The sequence below is a fragment of the Rhyacophila brunnea genome, unplaced genomic scaffold (assembly GCF_057557595.1).
Source record: "Rhyacophila brunnea isolate RB1 unplaced genomic scaffold, BYU_Rbru_1.0 scaffold_1, whole genome shotgun sequence".
Taxonomy (NCBI): Eukaryota; Metazoa; Arthropoda; class Insecta; order Trichoptera; family Rhyacophilidae; genus Rhyacophila; species Rhyacophila brunnea.
Genome location: NW_028232751.1, coordinates 43,001,300 through 43,022,045, shown reverse-complemented (window position 1 = coordinate 43,022,045; position 20,746 = coordinate 43,001,300). Strand labels below are relative to the sequence as shown.

Genomic DNA, 20,746 nt, shown 5'->3' with positions numbered 1-20,746 from the left:
ATCACGAGTCGTACTCGACTTGTACCGGAACCAAAACATTGACATTATACCTAATAACGTCAGGCAAACGATAGACGGTCGACAATATTTATTTCAAATTGGCAGGCAACTGAAAAGACCGAACCATCATTATTTTTAAATATGTATCATTTATATATCATGAAAACCACGTAAGTATATTAAATTTATCATAATGAAGCGAAACTTCAAAGTAGGTCGGCATGTTTCATTGTACCGTCCAATTTATAGCAATATCACCTTTATTGTAATGGCGTTAGAACAGATTATGCCATTCGGCAGACCCAACAAAAAAGTGAGTGTAATTTTTTTTGTCTAGATGCTTCGTCCATATTAATGTCAGTGGTACCGTCGTACAAAATATTATATAGGTATAATATTTTTCAAAGTGATATTGTAGAAAATGGTCAAAAATACTAGATAGGCATATATTACTGATATTACGCACTTCCATAATGAAACATATGGAAACATCATCCAGCCAAAGTGTAAAATCTACGTGTACCTAATTAAATTACCATTGTTTTAATATTAATAATGACGGTGTAAAAATGAGGTTAGTTAGTACGTACCCCAATCGTTATATTATAATGTATTATATTATATAGTAAGTTGTAGAGCATTATTATAATTTGCCATGTATTACTGTAGGTAGGTAGAGGTACTAATACATAATAATAAAATAGTGACTTTATGATATGTAACAACTACTTACCTTAACTGAAATCTTCACATACCTGCTTACAATGTTGCATATTACACATCGTGATCCTCTGTACTGCAGTCATGGCAAACTATTTTCGTCACATAAGTCAAAATGTAATTCGCAATTTTATAATTTCATTTTAACTTCAAAACTCAAATATAGAATACATAATTCTAATAAGTAATTAAACTACTTTCAAATTATATAGGTACTTATAGATTTTTAGTGTAGGACTGTTACCTAATATCTATTTTTTCTTTCGTCACTCCTGTTCTAAATTATTATTGTAAGTGCGATAATGTTGGATCAAAATACATGCGGTGTTAATATATTTTATGGTAGATTAAAATTCCGGAAAATTGATAAACTTGTGCAGGTAAATTGTACGTAGGTATGCATTTTGCCGAATATATTATCGTCGCTAGCTTTTCTAGCGATAACAGTTGTCAGTGTAGCATTTATGTTTTGTGATATTCAAATTGAATTGAAATGGGTAATTTATCATTCATTTGTAACAATTATTTTAATATTTTATATATATTTAAAATAATAATGAGAACTGGACTACTTATAGATCATTCGGAATTCTTCCTGTCTTCTTTTTTATTCAAAATAGGTACATGATTTCATGGTATTCCTCAAGTGGTATCTATAGCTATATTCGTTTGATAATTTATTCCAATGCTTATGTGTTTCATATTGTAAGCTGTCTAAATTATCTGTAAAATTATAGTATCTAATCGGGTATCCTGCTAGGGAGCTTATTATCCTAAGTGAAAAAACTGAAACAATATAAGTAATTAACTTGGTTTTAAATTTCAATCAAATCTTTGAGTAAGTAAATAACATTTAAGACGAGAGGATGTTGTGAAATAGAATCTTAGAACCGTCTTGAAAAAATATTTAAATAAGCTCATTGGCATCATGGAAGATGCAGTATAAAATTCTATTTGTATACGAAAGGATTCGTAATTATTTTGCTGTCTTGCAATTTTATCTGTTAACTAAGTATTACTTAAGATACTAGAAGTTTAAATTTTGAATAATAATAATAGGTAATTTCCCTTTTAAAATGTCAGATTAATTGTTATAATATAGGTATAAATACTGAAGATTGGAAACAATCTTTTAAAAATTAGTTTTAACAAACCCTTCTCAAACGTTTTTGGATAAAAAATATATAGGTGTATATATATATATATATATATATTTAGGGGGCTCGCGTACACACTAAAATCGGGCCTCACAGTTTTCAGGAGTGGGAGTGTACCTACTTAGTTTAATCCTGAAATAAATGATGCTTAGTAAATTATGACCAAGAGTCTGGCTCGATATAATTGTAAATCCTATAGTTATATCAACGTATGATAATTATTGTTATTGGTAAGTTGTCCGCCGAGTGAAGGCGCCACATGCTAACATTTGGCATATCATTCGATACTTTTTATACTGTGATGAACTTAGTTCTAAATTCGAACACCTGACGATTTATGATGGTATAAAGAATGTACTTCATAGTATTAAAAAACGATTGAGTGTCATATTTTGTTAATTGCATTACTCCTTCTTGGCAAACATTTACTGTGCTTTCGAAAGTCTGTGAGTCGCGAAATCCCCACAAAATGTGTTATGTGAGTTGTACCGCTATATACATTGTGGAGTGTGTACATTGTACAGTGTAGTAGTTACAGGTCGGACGTTTCCCAGCGACCGTCGTGACCGATGCGATCGTCTTGCTGGAGCGTCTACACGGCCGCCCGTTGGAAAACCACTTATCTCATGACGCTGTACGCTTATTTCGTAGTTAGGTATTTTGCAATTTAAACTCATTCAATGCCAAGTTTATTCTACGACTTGGCGCCGTGTCGTCTTTATAACAGAAATAAACGCATCGGTATCTACAAATTGTATTTTTGTAAGTTTTATCTTTTTTCTGTACAATATTCATTATCGGGAATCGGCGAAGGTTTATGCATAGGCTATCATGTCTCTGTCTATCGATGCTCTAAATAAATATATATTAACATATATACCTACGACCAATAGATATATAAATATAATTTATTTCGAATTCGACTAGTCAAAAATTAATTGAAAATACGTCAGTTCACAATTAATGCATAATTTCATTCTAAGCGGATGAAACCGGTTCTGATCGTTATTAAATTATACTGATGAAGAACTAACAGATTGGTACCAAAATAATGTATTTTAATTGAAGTATGTCGTTCTAAACGTAAACTGTAACACGACCTAGGTTTATCGATAAATGCGACTGATTTAAGTAATAGATACAATATTTTTTTTAAATTTTATTCATGTGGGATAGATTATACGAACCTTCAAAAGTGGGCCTCCAAACCTGTCGTAAAATACGAATTAATTAGACAAACAGATCCGTGCTTACATTAATCTCGTTGTGCAATAAAATTAACATCTTAAATTTTAATTATAAAAAAAATATGTTTGCATTAACTATTACAAATTGGCTGGATTAATTGTAGGTCATATGAGAGTTTAAAATCAGTCAGCGCCCGAAGCCTCTATGTACCCAAAATATTCATTGTTTTTTTAAGGGTATTAATCACAGAATAGATTAATAAATGAAATTTCGGTGGGCTATACATTATAGACGTGCAATAGTGTGTGTTGTAACCTTCAAATATACCAATATTGAATGAGCGTCAGTGCATAAACCGAGAGCAGTTGTCAGCACGACGGACAAGCGTATTCTTGACACGTGTTTAAGTTTATCCCATATTATTTCACACTTGAGATCGGTTGCCTGTTACTCCACACACGTTAATTATTTCAGAGTTCCGTGGTATTAATGTACATATCGTGTAATGTAAAGAGCACGGCTAAAAAAATAACTACTTACTTACTAAATGATGTTCAAACTCTGTGTATAACTTTTACACAGTTTTATATACCTACATACCTACTGTTCATTTGTCACGTGCATACTTATTATGTATCACGGTCTGGTCTATGATGATTGATGAGGATGACAATAATAATTGAAAAGGTTTTTAATTGCGTGATTTTTTTTAAAACTGTATTATATATTTTCTAGCTTGTGCATACATTTACCATTGCATATTAATTAGGTACTTGTTAAAATATTGCTTTGTGTAGCGAACTGTCTTTATGAATGAAATGTCAACTATTTATTACCTACGCTTCATATTTTGCAGCCTTTTTTTTGATAATTAATAGGCTCTTGTGTGATGATTTGTTAATACAATTAATTATTCATGCTGTTTCAGTGCGCGCGTATGTAAAAAATATATTTATAAAAAAAAACATCACATTAATTTAACCTGCTTGTTGTCCTATTTAAATAACATGGTAAATTACAACGAAACCATTCATAAAAAGTCGCTCAGAAAAATATTTTATCGCAACGGTTGGATAAAATTTTAAAATATCTGTTATTTTTTTTTTTTTTTAAATATAATCCGTTTTCGTTTACACCCGTGTTCGTTTTTGAAGCATTTATTAACATAAGGCTATCCTTGGGTCCCGCTTCTGACAGGGTGATATCACACAATAGCAAAAATTTTGATCATAGACTTTGAAGAAAAAACATGTTTCAGATAGATCAGGGGGGGGGTAAACTGCGGCCCGCGGGCCGCATGTGGCCCGCCGGGTGTTTTTTTGCGGCCCGCCATCATTAATTGTACTTCTGATTACGAATAACTTTTTTTATATATTTTTTAAAAAATATTGACAATATATTAAAATTTGAAGAATTTCTTGTTTCGTAAATGTATTATCTCAGTACGTCTTCCTTGCGTCTCGTCTCACACTATGTAACCACTATTTTCTACGTTGAACATCGATTTCAATAGATATTGATAGTGTGCCGACAGAGCTACAACTTGAGATTATTGATCTGCAGTGTGACACTGATTTAAGAGAATTGCATCGTCGTGAATAAATCTCCAAATTTTACAATGCCCTTAATTCAGACAATTTCGACCAACTTAAAGATTGTGAAAGAAAATGTTCGCTATTTTTGGATCAACCTATATATGTGAACAAAAATTTTCGATCATGAACCTCAATAAAAATTCTTTACGATCAAATATCTCCGATGCCCATCCCATTTAGAAGCAGCTTTGAGAATATCAACTACAAAATTAACACCTGAATTTAAAAAAAATGTTAAAAAATGTACATCAGTTTCATTCTTCTCATTAATTTTTTGTAATGTTTATTTTTCGTGATAATAAATAGTGTATATCTAAAAATGGTATTTTACTTGCGGCCCGCCGCTCATTTTTAATTCTTGAATTTGGCCCTCCATCCAAAAAGTTTGCCCCCCCCTGAGATAGATCTTTCTTCAGTTTTGCCTATAAAATGGATGAAACGTCTTTCAGTATGTTATAAATATTCTATTATATAAGAATTCGGAGATAATCGATAACTAGCACTAGTACCTATAGTAATTCGTAATTCAGTGCCACGACCTGAATATAGTCGTCTTTGTTACAAACACATTTTGTTTATCAGAAAAATAATAACGCTGATACATTTCATTTAAAATGTTCGTATTGTGGTTATATCATAGATGAACAAACTACAATACTATTGCAATCTGTCATTTTATATATGTAAAGCTTTAAGCCCCAGGTATATTATGTACTTAAAGGTTTATTGATTTTTATTTATAGGCTTGTTAAAAATCCTCGGTAGATAAATTGAAATTGTAATTAAAAGTAAGAAAAACATATTTTCATTAGGTACAGAATTATGACTAAAAAATATTGCCATTGAGAGATATTTTTTTATCATTGATGTTATTAACGCACTTGACATTTTCTATTACCAAAAATATAAAATGTTCATAAGTATATAAATAATCATGTTCCTCAATCAAAGACATATATTATGGACTTCCCTTAATGTACAAATACTTTAATTAACTATTTACGAGAAATAGTTTTAAATAAGACATTCAACGTTCAGGTCAACCCTTTGTGTGTCTACCTTACATCTAAATACACACTGATTTGAGAATCGATTTTGAAGAACGATGGAATAATAATAATTATTATTTTATTCACTTCAATAATATAATGTACTACATTTATACGTATACGCAATGATTCGTTATGTATGTTAATACATATGACATAGGTAAGGTTAGATTTATAAAATTGTAGTCACTTAATTGAATTCGAGTCTAAATAAATGGAATACATACCAATATTAGGAATTGTTTGCACATGCGTTATATATAATTATTAGGTCGAATCAAAATGTGATATTTATTATACGTATAATTTAACAGAAATAAGAAAAGCGACCGTTATTTCAAACAAAAACTAGAGTAGTTAGCAATGTCTATAAATATACAATTAGAATTCTGATTGGGTAAGGTTAAGTATTATGTTTTTGGTTGTAGGTAATGGTTTAGATCACAAAACGTTCCCTAGATACTAGAAATTGCAAGCTCAATATCGTCATGTTTGATCAAATCGTATAAATGTATTGTTACATCATCAAGAGTGGCGACGGTACATTTAGCAAGTGCCTCGGTTATTCCAAACAAACCAAACACGGAGACAAACAGTTGATGAATGTTCTAACAATGAATTTGTCGACAGATACGGCGCAGGATATGACTTGGCTGCTCGGAGGAAGAATGCCACAAGGGAGTCGACCGCGACTCTGAAGGCATGGCTGAACGAGCACAAGAAGAACCCCTACCCGACGAAAGGCGAGAAGATCATGCTGGCCATCATCACCAAGATGACGCTAACGCAGGTCTCCACGTGGTTCGCCAACGCGCGCAGGAGACTCAAGAAGGAAAACAAGATGACGTGGGAGCCGAAGAATAAAACGGATGACGACGACGAGGCCATGGTCTCCGACGACGAGAAGGACAAGGACGACCTGATCGAGGATAAGATGAAGGGGCATAAAGGTATCGTAATGTTTTTTTTTTTAATTATTTTTCCTGTGCAATTGTTGCGATCTTGCTTGTGTATGTTGCGTGTGATTGTTGTGTAAACATACATTTATATTATTATTGCAAAGCAATGCGATATGTTAGCGCTCGCTGGCTGAATTGCATATTATTAATATAACATAAATTTAATGTTGATTATGCAATGTTGACGCGATTTTATGTTAATAATTTTTTTTTCAGGAACGCTTAAAGGTATACAAATATTTTTTTAATATAAATACTTATTTTACTAATCCGCTTGTGAAGGGAGCACTATAACCAAGATTTTATTGTTTAAATATTTTTTTGAAGTCAGAAATAAAGAGATACAAAAATATCAAGAGATTTATCGATAATACGGTTCAAACTACGGATAAAAATAATTAGAACTATTAAAATTTAAGTACTTATATTGGACTGAGTGAGATTCAAACACATCTTTCATTTGCCGGGCGTGTGTTCTAATTACTTGACTTAATTAATTGACTTACATGTTATGTATTTTCAATAAATGATGATAAATCGTTATCAGTCTTCGATAAAAAAAATGTCAGTACAAATAATAACGACTTATTAGAGGAGGTACCTAGGTAGGTACTTACTTGACATAACTTCTATTTAAGTATACAATAATTACTGAGTTAATCTTTGTTATCTTTACTATAGTAAACATTTAAATAATTCGTTAAAAATATGGATGTAGGTAGATTTTCATGTAACCCGTCTAAATATAAAGTATATTAAGTAAAACAAAATTATAGTTGTTATATCTACGTAGGTATATCATCGTCCATATGTATGTTATACTAAAACATAATACCTATATAATTTCGTATAGTGAAATGACTGTAACATTACTCAGCAGGCAAAACATTTGCTCATTTGGGAGAGCACAATAGCGCCGACTCACTCTTGCTTATTTACTGAACACTCAGCGGAAAACCAAACAGCAGTCTGCCTCTAATACCCAAACCAGAGACCGACCGATCCACCCCGGCCTTAACCAACTACCTAAATGGCCAATCTTTTAAATCCCACTTTAGTTTTATTGGAGAATAATTCAGTAAGTGAATTATCTCGGAACGAGAACGGGAGGGAAACCGAGCGTAACCGCTTTCCTCTCCTCCGGATATCCGGAGGAGAGGAAAAGCGCGGGAAGTTGCTCCCTCCGATTCGCATATCGCCCATCTCTTTATTATTTGTGCAGATATACTCGTATTCTTACGCCATTTATTATGTAGCCCGCGTGGGGGTGAAATCTGAAAAGGGAAAGTGCGGCGGACGCGCAGGAATGAGCGCCGCACGAGCCCCGACGCCGACCCGCTGCGACGCCACACGAGCGTCTGCACAACCCTCCTACCCCCCACTTCACATTATGTTTATTTCGCTTTCGTATTCACCGCTCACTTAATCAAAAATATATAAAATAAAACGAGAGTGCGACAAACGGGAAATAAATAAGATTTACATTCCGCTCTTAGCGTATAACCAAAAAAGTTAATAAAACTACAAGTTTGTATAACAGCCAACATTATTGATTTACGTATAATCTCCTTTTTTGTCATGCCATCCCCATTAAGGCAATCTTTGTTTTATCATCTGGTACTCTAAACAGTTCGACGGAGCTGCATTCGTACAAATTACGGAGGTTTTTAAGCCATGAAACGCCGTCCTCTCCTAGGTTTACCATTCATATTTCCTTAGATGATGGTCATAATGTGGCCGAAATACTGAAGTTTTCTAGTTGTTTCCATTCGATTGAAAATATCAACAATTTTGTCATCCAGTGCGTCCTAAAAAAATTGAGAAAGCGTTTATACAGCCATATCTCGAAAGCCTCAACTCTTCGCGATATGTCATGGTTTAACGTCTATAATTTAACAATATACAAATAAACAATACCTAGCAACCCATATGCGGTCTCTATATTATTAGATAATAATATATTCTAAAAAAATTAAGTATTAATTGACAAAATTTAAAGTGTGTTAGTATCAATCGTTATAGTCAGGCCGCGGTGTCAAATTGTGAATTTCTTTCGCATATTAATTTATACGTATTAAATAATCAACCAACGAAGTTCATTTATCGTACATAGTTTACTATATTGTATACAAAATATGTATAAGCAATTATTATCAATACAATATTCTCATCATAACCATGACATCGATGGTAGTAAAAAAGTTCTTATTAGGTAGGTAGGTACATACGAATAAATTCAATATTTTAATAAATACGGTAATAGTAGAAAGATTTTGATGAATACCTATTAAACGATTTATTTTCTATATATTTATTGATTGCTACAGAGTATTAAGCAAGTCAATAATCATTCTAAAATCGAGTTTTGTCATTTCAGAAATTTAGTTTTTATTGAGTCGATAGCTAGCTTTTTATTAGGTAAAAAAATACTGTTTTTGACTGTAGTGAAATTGTTGTAGGAGAACCCAAAATTTAATTTATTGGATTGTTTGACATAATATAAGACGAAAGGTAGTTTTAAATTTGGGTTCTCCTACAACAATTACACTACAAACAAAAACACTGTCTATAGTATATTATGTTATAGCTTTGATATAAATTGTTATCGATTTAAAAAAAATATACAAATTATAAATACCATTATTAGGTATATTGTTGTAAAGTGGAATTCAATAGATTAGATGTTTTGGATTCATATTTTGGATTTAAAAAATCCAATTTAAATAGTTAATAGTTTAGTTGATTTTAAACGTTATCCGAATGGATAACGCGTCAGCCTACAGTGTCGTGTGTCTCGGGTTCGAATCCTGGGTCTGTCAACAACAAAGTTTTCAGTGTGTGTTTGGACCTAGAGTATTGACCCATTAGGTTGAGCAAGTATTTCTCGTAAAAACAAAAAAAAGTTAATACAACCTCCACTCCATATTATAATCTTCTATCAGATTATTATATCATACATATCTATGATCTTCGATGGTAATTTATGGAGTATTTTTATGTATTTTTATATTAAGGGTTATAACAGTTTATCAACTTAACCATGCTTTATTCGTTTTGTAAATGCGTTTAAATATCATAATATAAATAGTTTATATGGCTTATTCTATTTATTTGTTTGTGTCGTTAAATTGTATTTTTAGTATTAAAATAATGTACAATATACTATAGTCCAAATGATGCTAAATATTTAACCATGCAAATAATTCCAAAATATCAAGAACGCAAAATAACATCGCAGGGAGTAGAGCAGGGGTGAAAGAAACAGAGATGTAATTCTAAAACTCATAAGTAATTAAGAAGATAATACAATAATACTGCGCAGGCAGTGTCGATTGTTTTCCCGAGGGCTTCCCCGCCAGACTTGTCAGCCGGCAACCAATGTGCAGCCGGAGGGGCAGCACGCCAGCGCGCGACTCCACCGGGGGGAAGGAGGCCGTGTCAGGGGGTGGAAGCTCTTAATATTGACGTCTGTGTAGCACGCAGGAATGCGTGAGGGGAGACTAGATTTGTGCCGGGAAAACCCGCGCTGCCAGCCAGTGGAAACCGACGACATTTGGTTAGATGCGGTATCGGTTTACGTCATTATTAAATCTTTCAAGTGCCTACTTAAATGCCACGATAACTGATAGAGTTAACATTTCCTTCGTCATCCGTAATATACCTGTACAATTAAATGTTGGCAATACTCAGTTATTTTGAAACACAATAAATTAATGGTTTCCAATGAAACAATGATAACTTTGGTATACTTTTTATTCAAATTACTTTGCTACGTATTAATTATGCTATAATATGCTATGTATTAATAATAGTTTTTTTTACAGTAGGTAGGTACATATTAAAACAGAAAATTTACATAAGAAAAAAAAATACATAAACTAGTATCAATTACAATATATATAATATATATACAATTAGGTATATGCTTCAATAATTTGTCCTGATTTGATTCTTAATCAATTGAGAGTGTCATATTCAAAGGGGTGGAAGCTTTCGTTAAATTATGTGTGTTTCAAGTTCTTTTCTATTAATAAATTAAATGTCTTTCTACAAAGCATTTATTGAAAGTTATAACCATATTGATTAATGCTACATTTAATACCACAATAATTTTCTTTTTATTAGAGATTTTACTTAATATCCGTGTCCCACGCAAACTATGAGCAAAATTATATCCTAATATTTCCTTGCACATTATATTTTTCATTGTGATGCTTTAGTTAGGTGGGTGATAAGCTTTACCTACTTTATTGTCTTAATTTATTATATATGTTAGAATTAACTGTATTTGTTGTCAGTGCGTATTTCTCATTGTTGAGTGCGCATAGTGCCTGAAGATGCCGAAAGGCAAAATCCGAATTGCAAAAAACGACTCAAACGGAATTGTACCTACAAATATTAAATCCATTATAATTTAAATTCAAATTCCGTCAAGTACCCTCCCCTCGGTCGATAGTATTAATATTTAATGCAATAGTTTTTGGATAAATAATACACGTAATTTAAAAAGTAGTTGGTAACATTAAAATTAAGGAAATAAAAAATTAGATTTTTATTCAAAACTGATTATTATTAACATTATTTTCCGGTAATAACTTTGACAGTAGAATAAAAAAAAACCTGGAAATCGTTAATATTTCCCCTACCAACAACAAAATATAATATTTTACCCTTTTCATCCCAAAATCATGAATGTTTCTATGTTTTTTGTTTGTATCTGTAAAATAAAATGCTTTTTATTAACCCACTAGTGAGTCGTTCAATATTTTCTATAGTTTTGGGCGTAGTCCCATTGCGGAGAGTTGTACGTCAAACCTTTAGTATTGGGGTTTCCATCCACTGCCCTAGGGAAAGGGATAACTAAAAGCTACCGGAGTATATCTACAACGCGTAGAATATATACAATGACACATGCCGAGTGAGCTATTACACTTATTAATTAAAATAAATGATTTTATTATTCCAATAATGTTATCTTACAATTTATTACAACAACTTGACCGAGCGACTATTGTGGTTTTAAGAGAATGTTGTGATTATGACTTTTTTCTAAATAGCTGGTCTAGCTTACGCATACAAATTGTACGTATTACATTTTACAATATCACAGTTCACCGAGGGCTGTCGTATCGGAAAAGATGCCATTGTGGTATTAAGATTTAAAAAAATGATGCGTTGTTCATGGATTGCAGACCGAAATGTTCCAATTTTATTACAGTCAATAAAAACGTTAATTTTATATTGATTTGTGTCACATATCAGATGATAACGTTTTTCGCTGTCATTTTTGTCAGATATTTGATGGGTACGACAAATACAAGTGACTACTTACTAACCTATTTTTAAATAATTTTTAAGTGTTTTATTAAATAATAAAAGTGGAATAAGTACAAAAAAAGCGTTTGTTAAATTAATCAACAATACAATGCAGTTACACCAAGAATTTACAGTTAACACAATAAAATAAATTAGTTTATTTATACATGAATTTCATCTCAATAATATACCTACTTACACATAGGTACCTATCTATTTACGCCATTTACGGACATGGACAAAAATGTTCCCTCTAATTTTATGTTGCATGTATACGCAAAGGTATGCACTAGGTATATATATGTACCTATATTGTTTCAATTCTTAAATGTTATTAAGGTTTTAACTTGATTTTATGTGTGGCATTCAATTTATCATGGGCACTCTCTTGATTGTTTGCACGCACTCAAGTAGGCAGGTCCACAGATTTGAGTAATTTACATGTATTTATTGAATATCTTAATAATTATTATTATAAAAAGAACACCTATTTTAGTGGTCGGTAAAATATTTTTTTTATAAGAGGTTATAATGAGATGAATATAACGATGTATTATAAGGTTATATGTAAATTATAAAATAGTCAGTAGCTAATCTTTCATGAAGTGCGCTGTGATTTGAATCGGTTGTATGAGCGAGTTTCCACTCACGCCGGGAAAGATGGATAGGGGAAAGTCGGGCGAGCAGGCCTAGTGCTCGACACTCGCATGATATACATCTACCAACAACGTGTGGTAGTTTTATATATATAAAAAAATGATTTATCACTATGACGATATGGTCTGTGGAAACACTATCAATTTGGTAGATATGTATTAAGTATAGAATCGGTATCGTAAATTTGAAATAATTAGAAAAACGCGGTTAATTCCCTCTGGTTCTCATTCTTAAGGATTGCAATATCTTTAATTCAAAACCAGTATCCCAGTATTTTTCCATATCGAAATACCGGTTTTAAAAATCAAATAATATCGCTATATTTGGTATTGAAAGTGGAAACAAATGTATTAATCAACATAGAAGGTTTAACGTGACTGTAATTTTTGTCGGGGTACGCGATGTCTGGTTTACTTCCGTTGTAAATAATATTAATATTTTAAAGATATTTATATAAGTATTATAGTTTATTGACATATACTTCTGTTTTTCCATATATTTCACGAATACCGGTATTCAATAGGTTTTACCGAAATATCGGTGCTAAGTATTAGTATTTCATTCGGTACCTATTGCAATTCCTACCCATTCTCATTATATTATTTTTATATTGATTGTTTTTTTTTTAAATTATAAATATAATTATTCAATATTCCCTGTAAGGTGTGTGCGGTTTTTTCTTTATTTCCTATTTTTATATTTAAGTACTTCAAAAGTTATCGCTGTTAGTGTTGTTATTATTTTATAAAATTACTAACATTAATAAATGCCTTAAAAATATAAGTTTTAATGCAAAATTGTATGTATGTGTGTGACGGGTGACACCAACCCTAGATACGCCACTGCTCAGATGGGTTGATGATCCGCACACACAATAGAAAAATTAGAGGGAACGTTGATTATGATTATATATATTATATTATAATACAGATACAATATACAAATATTTATATGTAGGCAATATTAACCCCTAACTTTATTAATAATAACATCTAAAGGTAAACACCACACAGCAGTAGTTAATCAATGTGTGTTTAATTTTCAAGAAAGAATGACAAATACACAATTACCTACCACCAAAAAATAATTTAATTAATTAATAACCATTCAAAATTTGTAAATATCAACCAACCACCTTTTTAATATTTAACTATGAGTTATTTATTTTTGTACCTACATGCATTTATCAAAATGTGAAGTCAAGGGAAAAAAATTATAATATGAATATGTGAAATTAATTGTTATTTGCCAATCTATAGGTATACATTTAAGTATTCAATTGCATTATTATAGTCAGTTATATATTGAATATAAGACAATTTTCGTAATATGTGAAAATGCCAAAAGGTGCAACCCGCTTGTTAAAAACAATAAAATTCAAATGGAGTAGAATTTTAAATAATAAGCATTGAATGAATATTTGAATGGCTTATATTTTAGATAAATAATAAATAGAACTAGTTGTAAAAGTACAATAGTATGTTTTTACTACAGCCGCTTATCGAATATGCTATAATATTATAGTTGTGAACGGCTGGGGAAGCGACGGGTCCCACTTTTCATTATAGTCGAAGGTTGCACTTTGTGAGTTTCACTTTATTTGCCGTCAAAGTGGGGTCGTTTGGAAAAAGATATTTCATAATAAATAGGGTGGCAGAATGTATTATGCGTAGTGGGCGCACGGGGGCACTGCTTTATTGCGTGCACATTTGTGAATAACGATTTTTCTCCTCTGCTCGTGAATTGTGATGTCATTGTTTGACAACACTTGTCCAATGAAAAGTTATACTTAACACTTCCTCATGACTATGAACAAGTACAAAAACACTCCCACATTATACTCTTAACGTAAAAAAAACACACTTAAAATAACTAATGGTGTAAAAAAATTTAAAATTATGAATAGCCATTTAATAATTGAAATCAAATACCTGCTTAGTCTATTTCAACTATGCTGAAATACTTTTACTAGGTACGCAATAACCATAATACTTGTAAAATAATGGACATAGGTACTGGGTCAAAGTTAGATGAATGGGCCAAGGTTACTTGAACGGAAAGTATGCTGTATAATTTACTTTGATAGGCTTTCTTGTGCAGATAAAAATAATCTACGAAAATAAGAACAGTATCTAAGATTAAAAATACATTTTTATTCACACCAAAGTTTTGCTTCAGTCAGAGCACCTGGAATAGTAGATATATTTTAGATTGAGAAAATCGCTTAAAAGTCTTTAACCAGAATTGGTTAGGTATGGGTGAAACAATCTATCGATTCATTTAAAGATTATAAAGTGGAGAGTTTTCTTTGACATTTCGGTTCTAGATTCTGATAAACAATATTATAAAAAGATTTACGTTTGCTCTTTTCTGTCAAATCAACACATGATATGATTTCATAGTGAATTCATTAGTTTTCTATATGTACTGAAAGGGTGGTAATATTACTTGTGTGAATATGCATTTTAATAGTCAATTTTATAATGATTTGAATCTTTACTGAGGGTGGTGATTATTTACTGCAATCAGAGACATTGCCAAGAACTACCTCCCTTTTGAGCGATACGTAAATTAAATTATTTAATTTCAAACTATTTTATGTTTTAATATTTAGTGAGTAAAGCAGTTTTCACGCTCTACTGAAAGGGTTCTTTGTATAAATAGGGAAAATCAAACGAGAAATGAAAGTCTTATTTATAGGCAGTACTTAAAGGGACTTTCCTATTTAAAATTGTATTAAACAAACGTTCTCTATTACATTATTTGATGAAGCTACAGTGTAAAATTACACCACATAACGACATTAAACGGCCCAGAAATACCCTCGCCACTTAGCAAAAGGGAACGATCATATTTTTATTTAATAAACACGATGCTATCAAATTGACGGCGAGCGTTGCCAAAATGGCTTACATCGGTGAAATTTCAGTGTTATTAAACTGTTATGGGGTCTGTATTTCGCCCGCGGCGTTTCGGGCTTTGTATAACGGGCGAGATAAAAATCAGAGCGGGAAGCGATGATTTCGGTAATGAATGAAAATAATTTGGTGGATAAGTATCTTAATTCGTCCCCCCAGCATCTGAAAGCCGAAGCGGGGGGCGCCCTCGGCTCGGGGAGGGTTCGGGGTGTGAATTTCATTAGACCGTTCAGCGGGCCCCCAAACGTTATTTGATGGGGCACGATTCACTTAGGAACCTATATATTTGCACCGATTCAACAGGATGAATAAGAAAAATTGCTTTCCTTTTAATAATGATTATTTACATTTTTTTAAATTATTAAGTATTGAATTTTCTCACTAGAAAATAAAGAAGCGAATTGTAGAATTATTATGTTGGTACAGCTTTTATCGGAACTTGGATATTCTGAGCCAATCAACGCCTCGGATAATGAGCCATTTTCAGATAATGTGTAGCCAGAACAGTCTCTGTACACCTTTGCCTTTTCTGCCTTCTACGTTTACCTAAATTACCTAGGGAATATCTTCAAAATAAGTCAAAATTTATAATCATATTTTTTGTGTGTGTTTTTTTTAATTAATCATAATAAAAGTACATACCTACCTTTGGTTGTTATTTAACACATTCCTTTAATACGTCGCTCGATCTATTAAGGGGTTGCTCTAATTTGTTCACCGCATTATCAAAATGAATGTATGCATATTAGTTAAGTTCTTACTTTTTAAGTACCTACCTACTTTATAAAATTATTTTTTTCATTTAAAAGTGTATTAATAATTAAGTACCTTAGTGTTTTCAATATACCTACCTAAAGCTAATTGTCATCTATGATTACAAGAATACTTTATAATTTTAAAGTACCTATAAGTACATAATACGTTTGTTATGAATGAATTACTAATTATGAATCTAAAGTCAGAGCGAGTGAAAATGAGTTAAGTACAGACTTTGTACCTAAATTGTCATTTCTACCTGGCCCACAGTAAGTGCGTGGAATGCTTGAAAATGTATCTATAGTCTATGGCTTGAAAGTTTTTTTTTCCGCAAGTGTTCTGTTTGGATTTAAGATAGTATGACCCACAGTTACAGATAGATATACCTATAGAATGGTACGCTTAACCAATAATCTGTCTAACTAATAAAAAAGAATAAAAATTCTTTGCATAATATTATGCTACAAAAATGATAGTCGATTTTAAGGGACTGATTGTAGGGGTGAAATAAGCCTAGGCGCGAAGCTTTTAGCGGATATGAAATCGTAAAAAGTTTGTAGGCAATCTGTGCGAGGGTCGCGGCTCTTCGGGGAGGATCGCAACGGCGCTTGGCTTCCAAATAAAAGCCAGAGGGATGAAAATAAGAAATAAATGCGCCAGCCGACAAGAGGGGAAGATTGGACCCACAAGTGGTGTTTTCAGTTTGCTAATCGGATAACCACTCAGCAAATGGCTCATTGCGAAGCGTTCACACATTTATTTCGGATTTTTCGAATCGATAATAACACGGAGAGGATTTTTCAAACAGGGGTTAACCATAGTATTAAATATCTTCATAAAAATACAACACTAGTTTTCTATTATAAATATTATCTATGGAAAATATTAGGTAGCAAAAAAAGTCGGTGTAACTAACCTTAATCACGAGGAAAAATAATTAATATGTACTTCAGTAACATTATTCTCAATTAATGTACCTACATATTGTGTAGATAAAACGTACAAACTCGTATATTATTATTTATTTTTTATTATATCTAACCTACCCCTAAATCTCGTTTATCTTGTAAATTATTATAAATATGGTAGTCGTTTTCAAACATCGTCAACTCCCCTCAAGTTTAAAACAGAAGATATGTCACGTGACCTAAGTTTCCTCTGTACATTCTCGTGTGTCATTCCAATAGTTTGTTTCAAATTATGTCAACTCCCGATTTGGATGTTTTATTAAATATGTAGGTACCCAATAAATTTAGATAATTTATTTATATTTTAAAACATATTTTTTTGTTATGGCAATTAAATAGGTAGTACCTAGCCACAGTGGTTTTCTCAATTATTCTCGAAACCATAAAAACGTAAAACATATTTTAAAACTATACGTCACGTCTTTTATCAGTAGGCACATTGTTAATAGTAGTAAAATGTCGCGTTATAAATTATATTGATAATAACTGTAAATGTAAAATTAATGTTATTTTGTGGACAATTTAATTCAATTCCACAATGATTGGGAATCTGTCCTTTTTAAGTGGGTCAACATCCCGATTCGATTTAGTTTTTAGACATGACATCCGGTATATTATTGTGTTAATATAATAAACTTAATCACCTCCTGGGCACTAATTCGTTATTCGTTATTTTTTATAGTTTCTTTATAATATTCGCTGTCATATTTTGATTCATCATAATTCAGTATGTCCTATTCGGAATAATACACACTCCGTGTATGAGTATTTGGATTCAATCTTGAATCTTGATTACTCAAAATTTCACCGTATATTATTATGTTAGCACTGGGTGACAAAATATACAAACATAATAATTTTAATACTTTGGACGCTGAAGACGCACCTGGCGCGTGATGACCAGGCGGCCTATCGATGTAATTAACGTGCATTTTAAAGGTGGTAATTAAAAAAATATTATCTAATTAGCAGCGAATCAGTCAACAACGAAGTTAAGTCTTAAAATAAATAAATATAATCTTTTAATAAAATATTTAATACAAGTCTATTGGAAATCAAACGGGAACAATGGCAATTTTCATAGCCGATTTCGGCAAAATTCATGAATTCAAGAATGATAACCTAGCCAAATCAAACATAACCTAACAAATAATCCAGTATATTGGCTATTTTCAAAAATTGTTTGCGTCTTTAACTATAACGTAACTATTTTGTAATATTATCACAAACGTTAAAGAGTATTTTAATTATAGGTATTTAAAAAAATACAAACTTATAACAATAATAGAAAGCTAAATAAAACAAATTTAAGCATACTATTGTTACGACATTTATCTTGATAAAAAGTGTACATATCGGTAGATGTGTATTTGAAAATAACTTACAGTCTTAACAAACCGTTAAAAATTTAATTTGGAAAAGAATTATGTTACTTATTGTAAAATAATTTACGCCCAATCATTGTGGATCATACTATAAATAAAGTCTGAATTAATTCTTCTTCAAAAGAAAAATATTAACACATGCCTAAATTTATTAAGTATATTTATATATTATGAATTTACGATACAACCATTGCGTGTGAAATAATATCTTTATAACCCCATTACAACACTACCTTAATCTACCGTTTGTAATTGAAAAAAATAATTGTTGTGAAAGATTATGATGATTAAACAGATTAATAGATAATAAAAAAAATGGCCACTAAGTTGGTACCTATTTAACACTCATTATTAATTCATAGCATGGGAACAATAATTATTTGCAAATTTTAACTGTAAACTATGTATGTATATTAAATCAAGCGTATGATTGTATAGTGATAGAAATAGTAGGTGGGTGCCTAATTTATTATAATTGCTATTATAATTGCCTCTTGTAATATGACGGGATAAAAGTTTAACAAGCACGTCAAAAAATGCCAAATTTCATAATGGTATAATATTACATTAAAAAACACGTTCCTTCCAAATTCGTCTATATTTAGCAATGTTCTTTATTTAAAAATAATCAGAATATTTTTTTTCTTAATTAATGTTCCATTTTCAAACGGATTCGTAGATTTGAATGATTTTTGAGAGATGTAGTATAAGACGTATTTCCTACTATATTATAATAATAAGCCAATGGCGGAATAGATAGCATTTGTCGATAATTTTACATTCAATTGAATGTAGATAAAGTACATTTAGTCGTAATTTAAAGTCGCGAACCGCCCGCGTCGATTTACACGTTCGTCTATGAGTGGCCCGGGGCAGGAAATTTAAGTATGGCGCGTGTTAATTTTTTTTCCCGCTGCGCCGGGCTCCATCCTTCCACATTCAAACACTCATTCATCAATAAAAAAAACCTCCATACCTCGGCATTTGATTCATTTCCTAATAACATTTTTTTCGTTCGAACAGCCATTCCTTAATTTTTTTTTTCAGCGCGTAAAATCACTCCCATAACTCGATTTCACGACGGGGTTCCCCATACACTTGTGAATGTTAAATATAAATATGTCAATTTTACGAACGCAAATAGATATTGAATATTTTTTTTTGACCGGCACGAACGCGTGTTCGTAATATTTCAATGCTTATATGTAATTAATTATCGAAGAATAATGTTAGTCCCCATTTATTATCAAATGTAAATTGGTAAGATAGAGAATCTCGCGGAGAAAACGGTGCCCCGATAGTGAGAGAGATAAAAATCTTTGAATAAATGACACCGACGAAAGATTCGATTCGAATTATAGCACAGATAATTTTTCATGTATTCTAATGAGCAATTAACATTCTAACAACTAAAACCCAGGTCGATACATTTCACCATTAATTTTCCTATATATATTATGTAATTTGAATGTTGAATTCAAAATTTACGATAAAACTGGAACAAATTATTAATCATTTCGATAATGCCAAAGCATTATAATAAACAATCAGTTAGTCTATTGCCTTTTCCCTATATTAGTTACCTACGTCTAATTCCATATAATGGCAAAATGTTTAATAAATTTTGCATGGAATTTTTTAATTAAAATGTATAATACGAACGCTATATCTATCTATAAAATACCTCTACTTATACTGTTATGTTTACTAATTCTACTGTTTCATATAGGTAGTACCTAATAATGATTTGTGTAATATTTCTTAAAAAGAAACCATTAAATTTAAATGATTGCCAAAATATACTATATTGTTACAAATGATTTTAATAACGATTAGAATGATTTCTAAAAATAAGTAAGAATTCTAAAAATATCCGATCTTGATCGCTATGAAAATTGTGTGGATGATAAATATCAATTAGTAGGTACATAAAGAATTAATGAAAAAAAAATTTAAATGGTTAATTTTGATTTATTGTTTTTTGCTTGATAATTTAATGTACAATTCTTATGCCAAGTTTACTACCATATAAATGATTGCATATTTGAAATATTTTAATATTAGAAATAAAGTAATGG

The 20,746-nt window shown here is 31.3% G+C and overlaps 1 protein-coding gene across 2 annotated transcripts in view; it reads left to right on the top strand.

The window, feature by feature from the left end:
* LOC147079807 (homeobox protein caupolican-like) overlaps positions 1–20,746 on the top strand; it is a 263,779-nt gene that overhangs the window by 228,974 nt on the left and 14,059 nt on the right. For both annotated transcript variants that reach the window (XM_085944413.1, XM_085944401.1), the window contains exon 4: positions 6,340–6,659. In XM_085944413.1, coding sequence (XP_085800539.1) covers positions 6,340–6,659 — 320 coding nt within the window. The remainder of the gene's footprint in view (positions 1–6,339; positions 6,660–20,746) is intronic.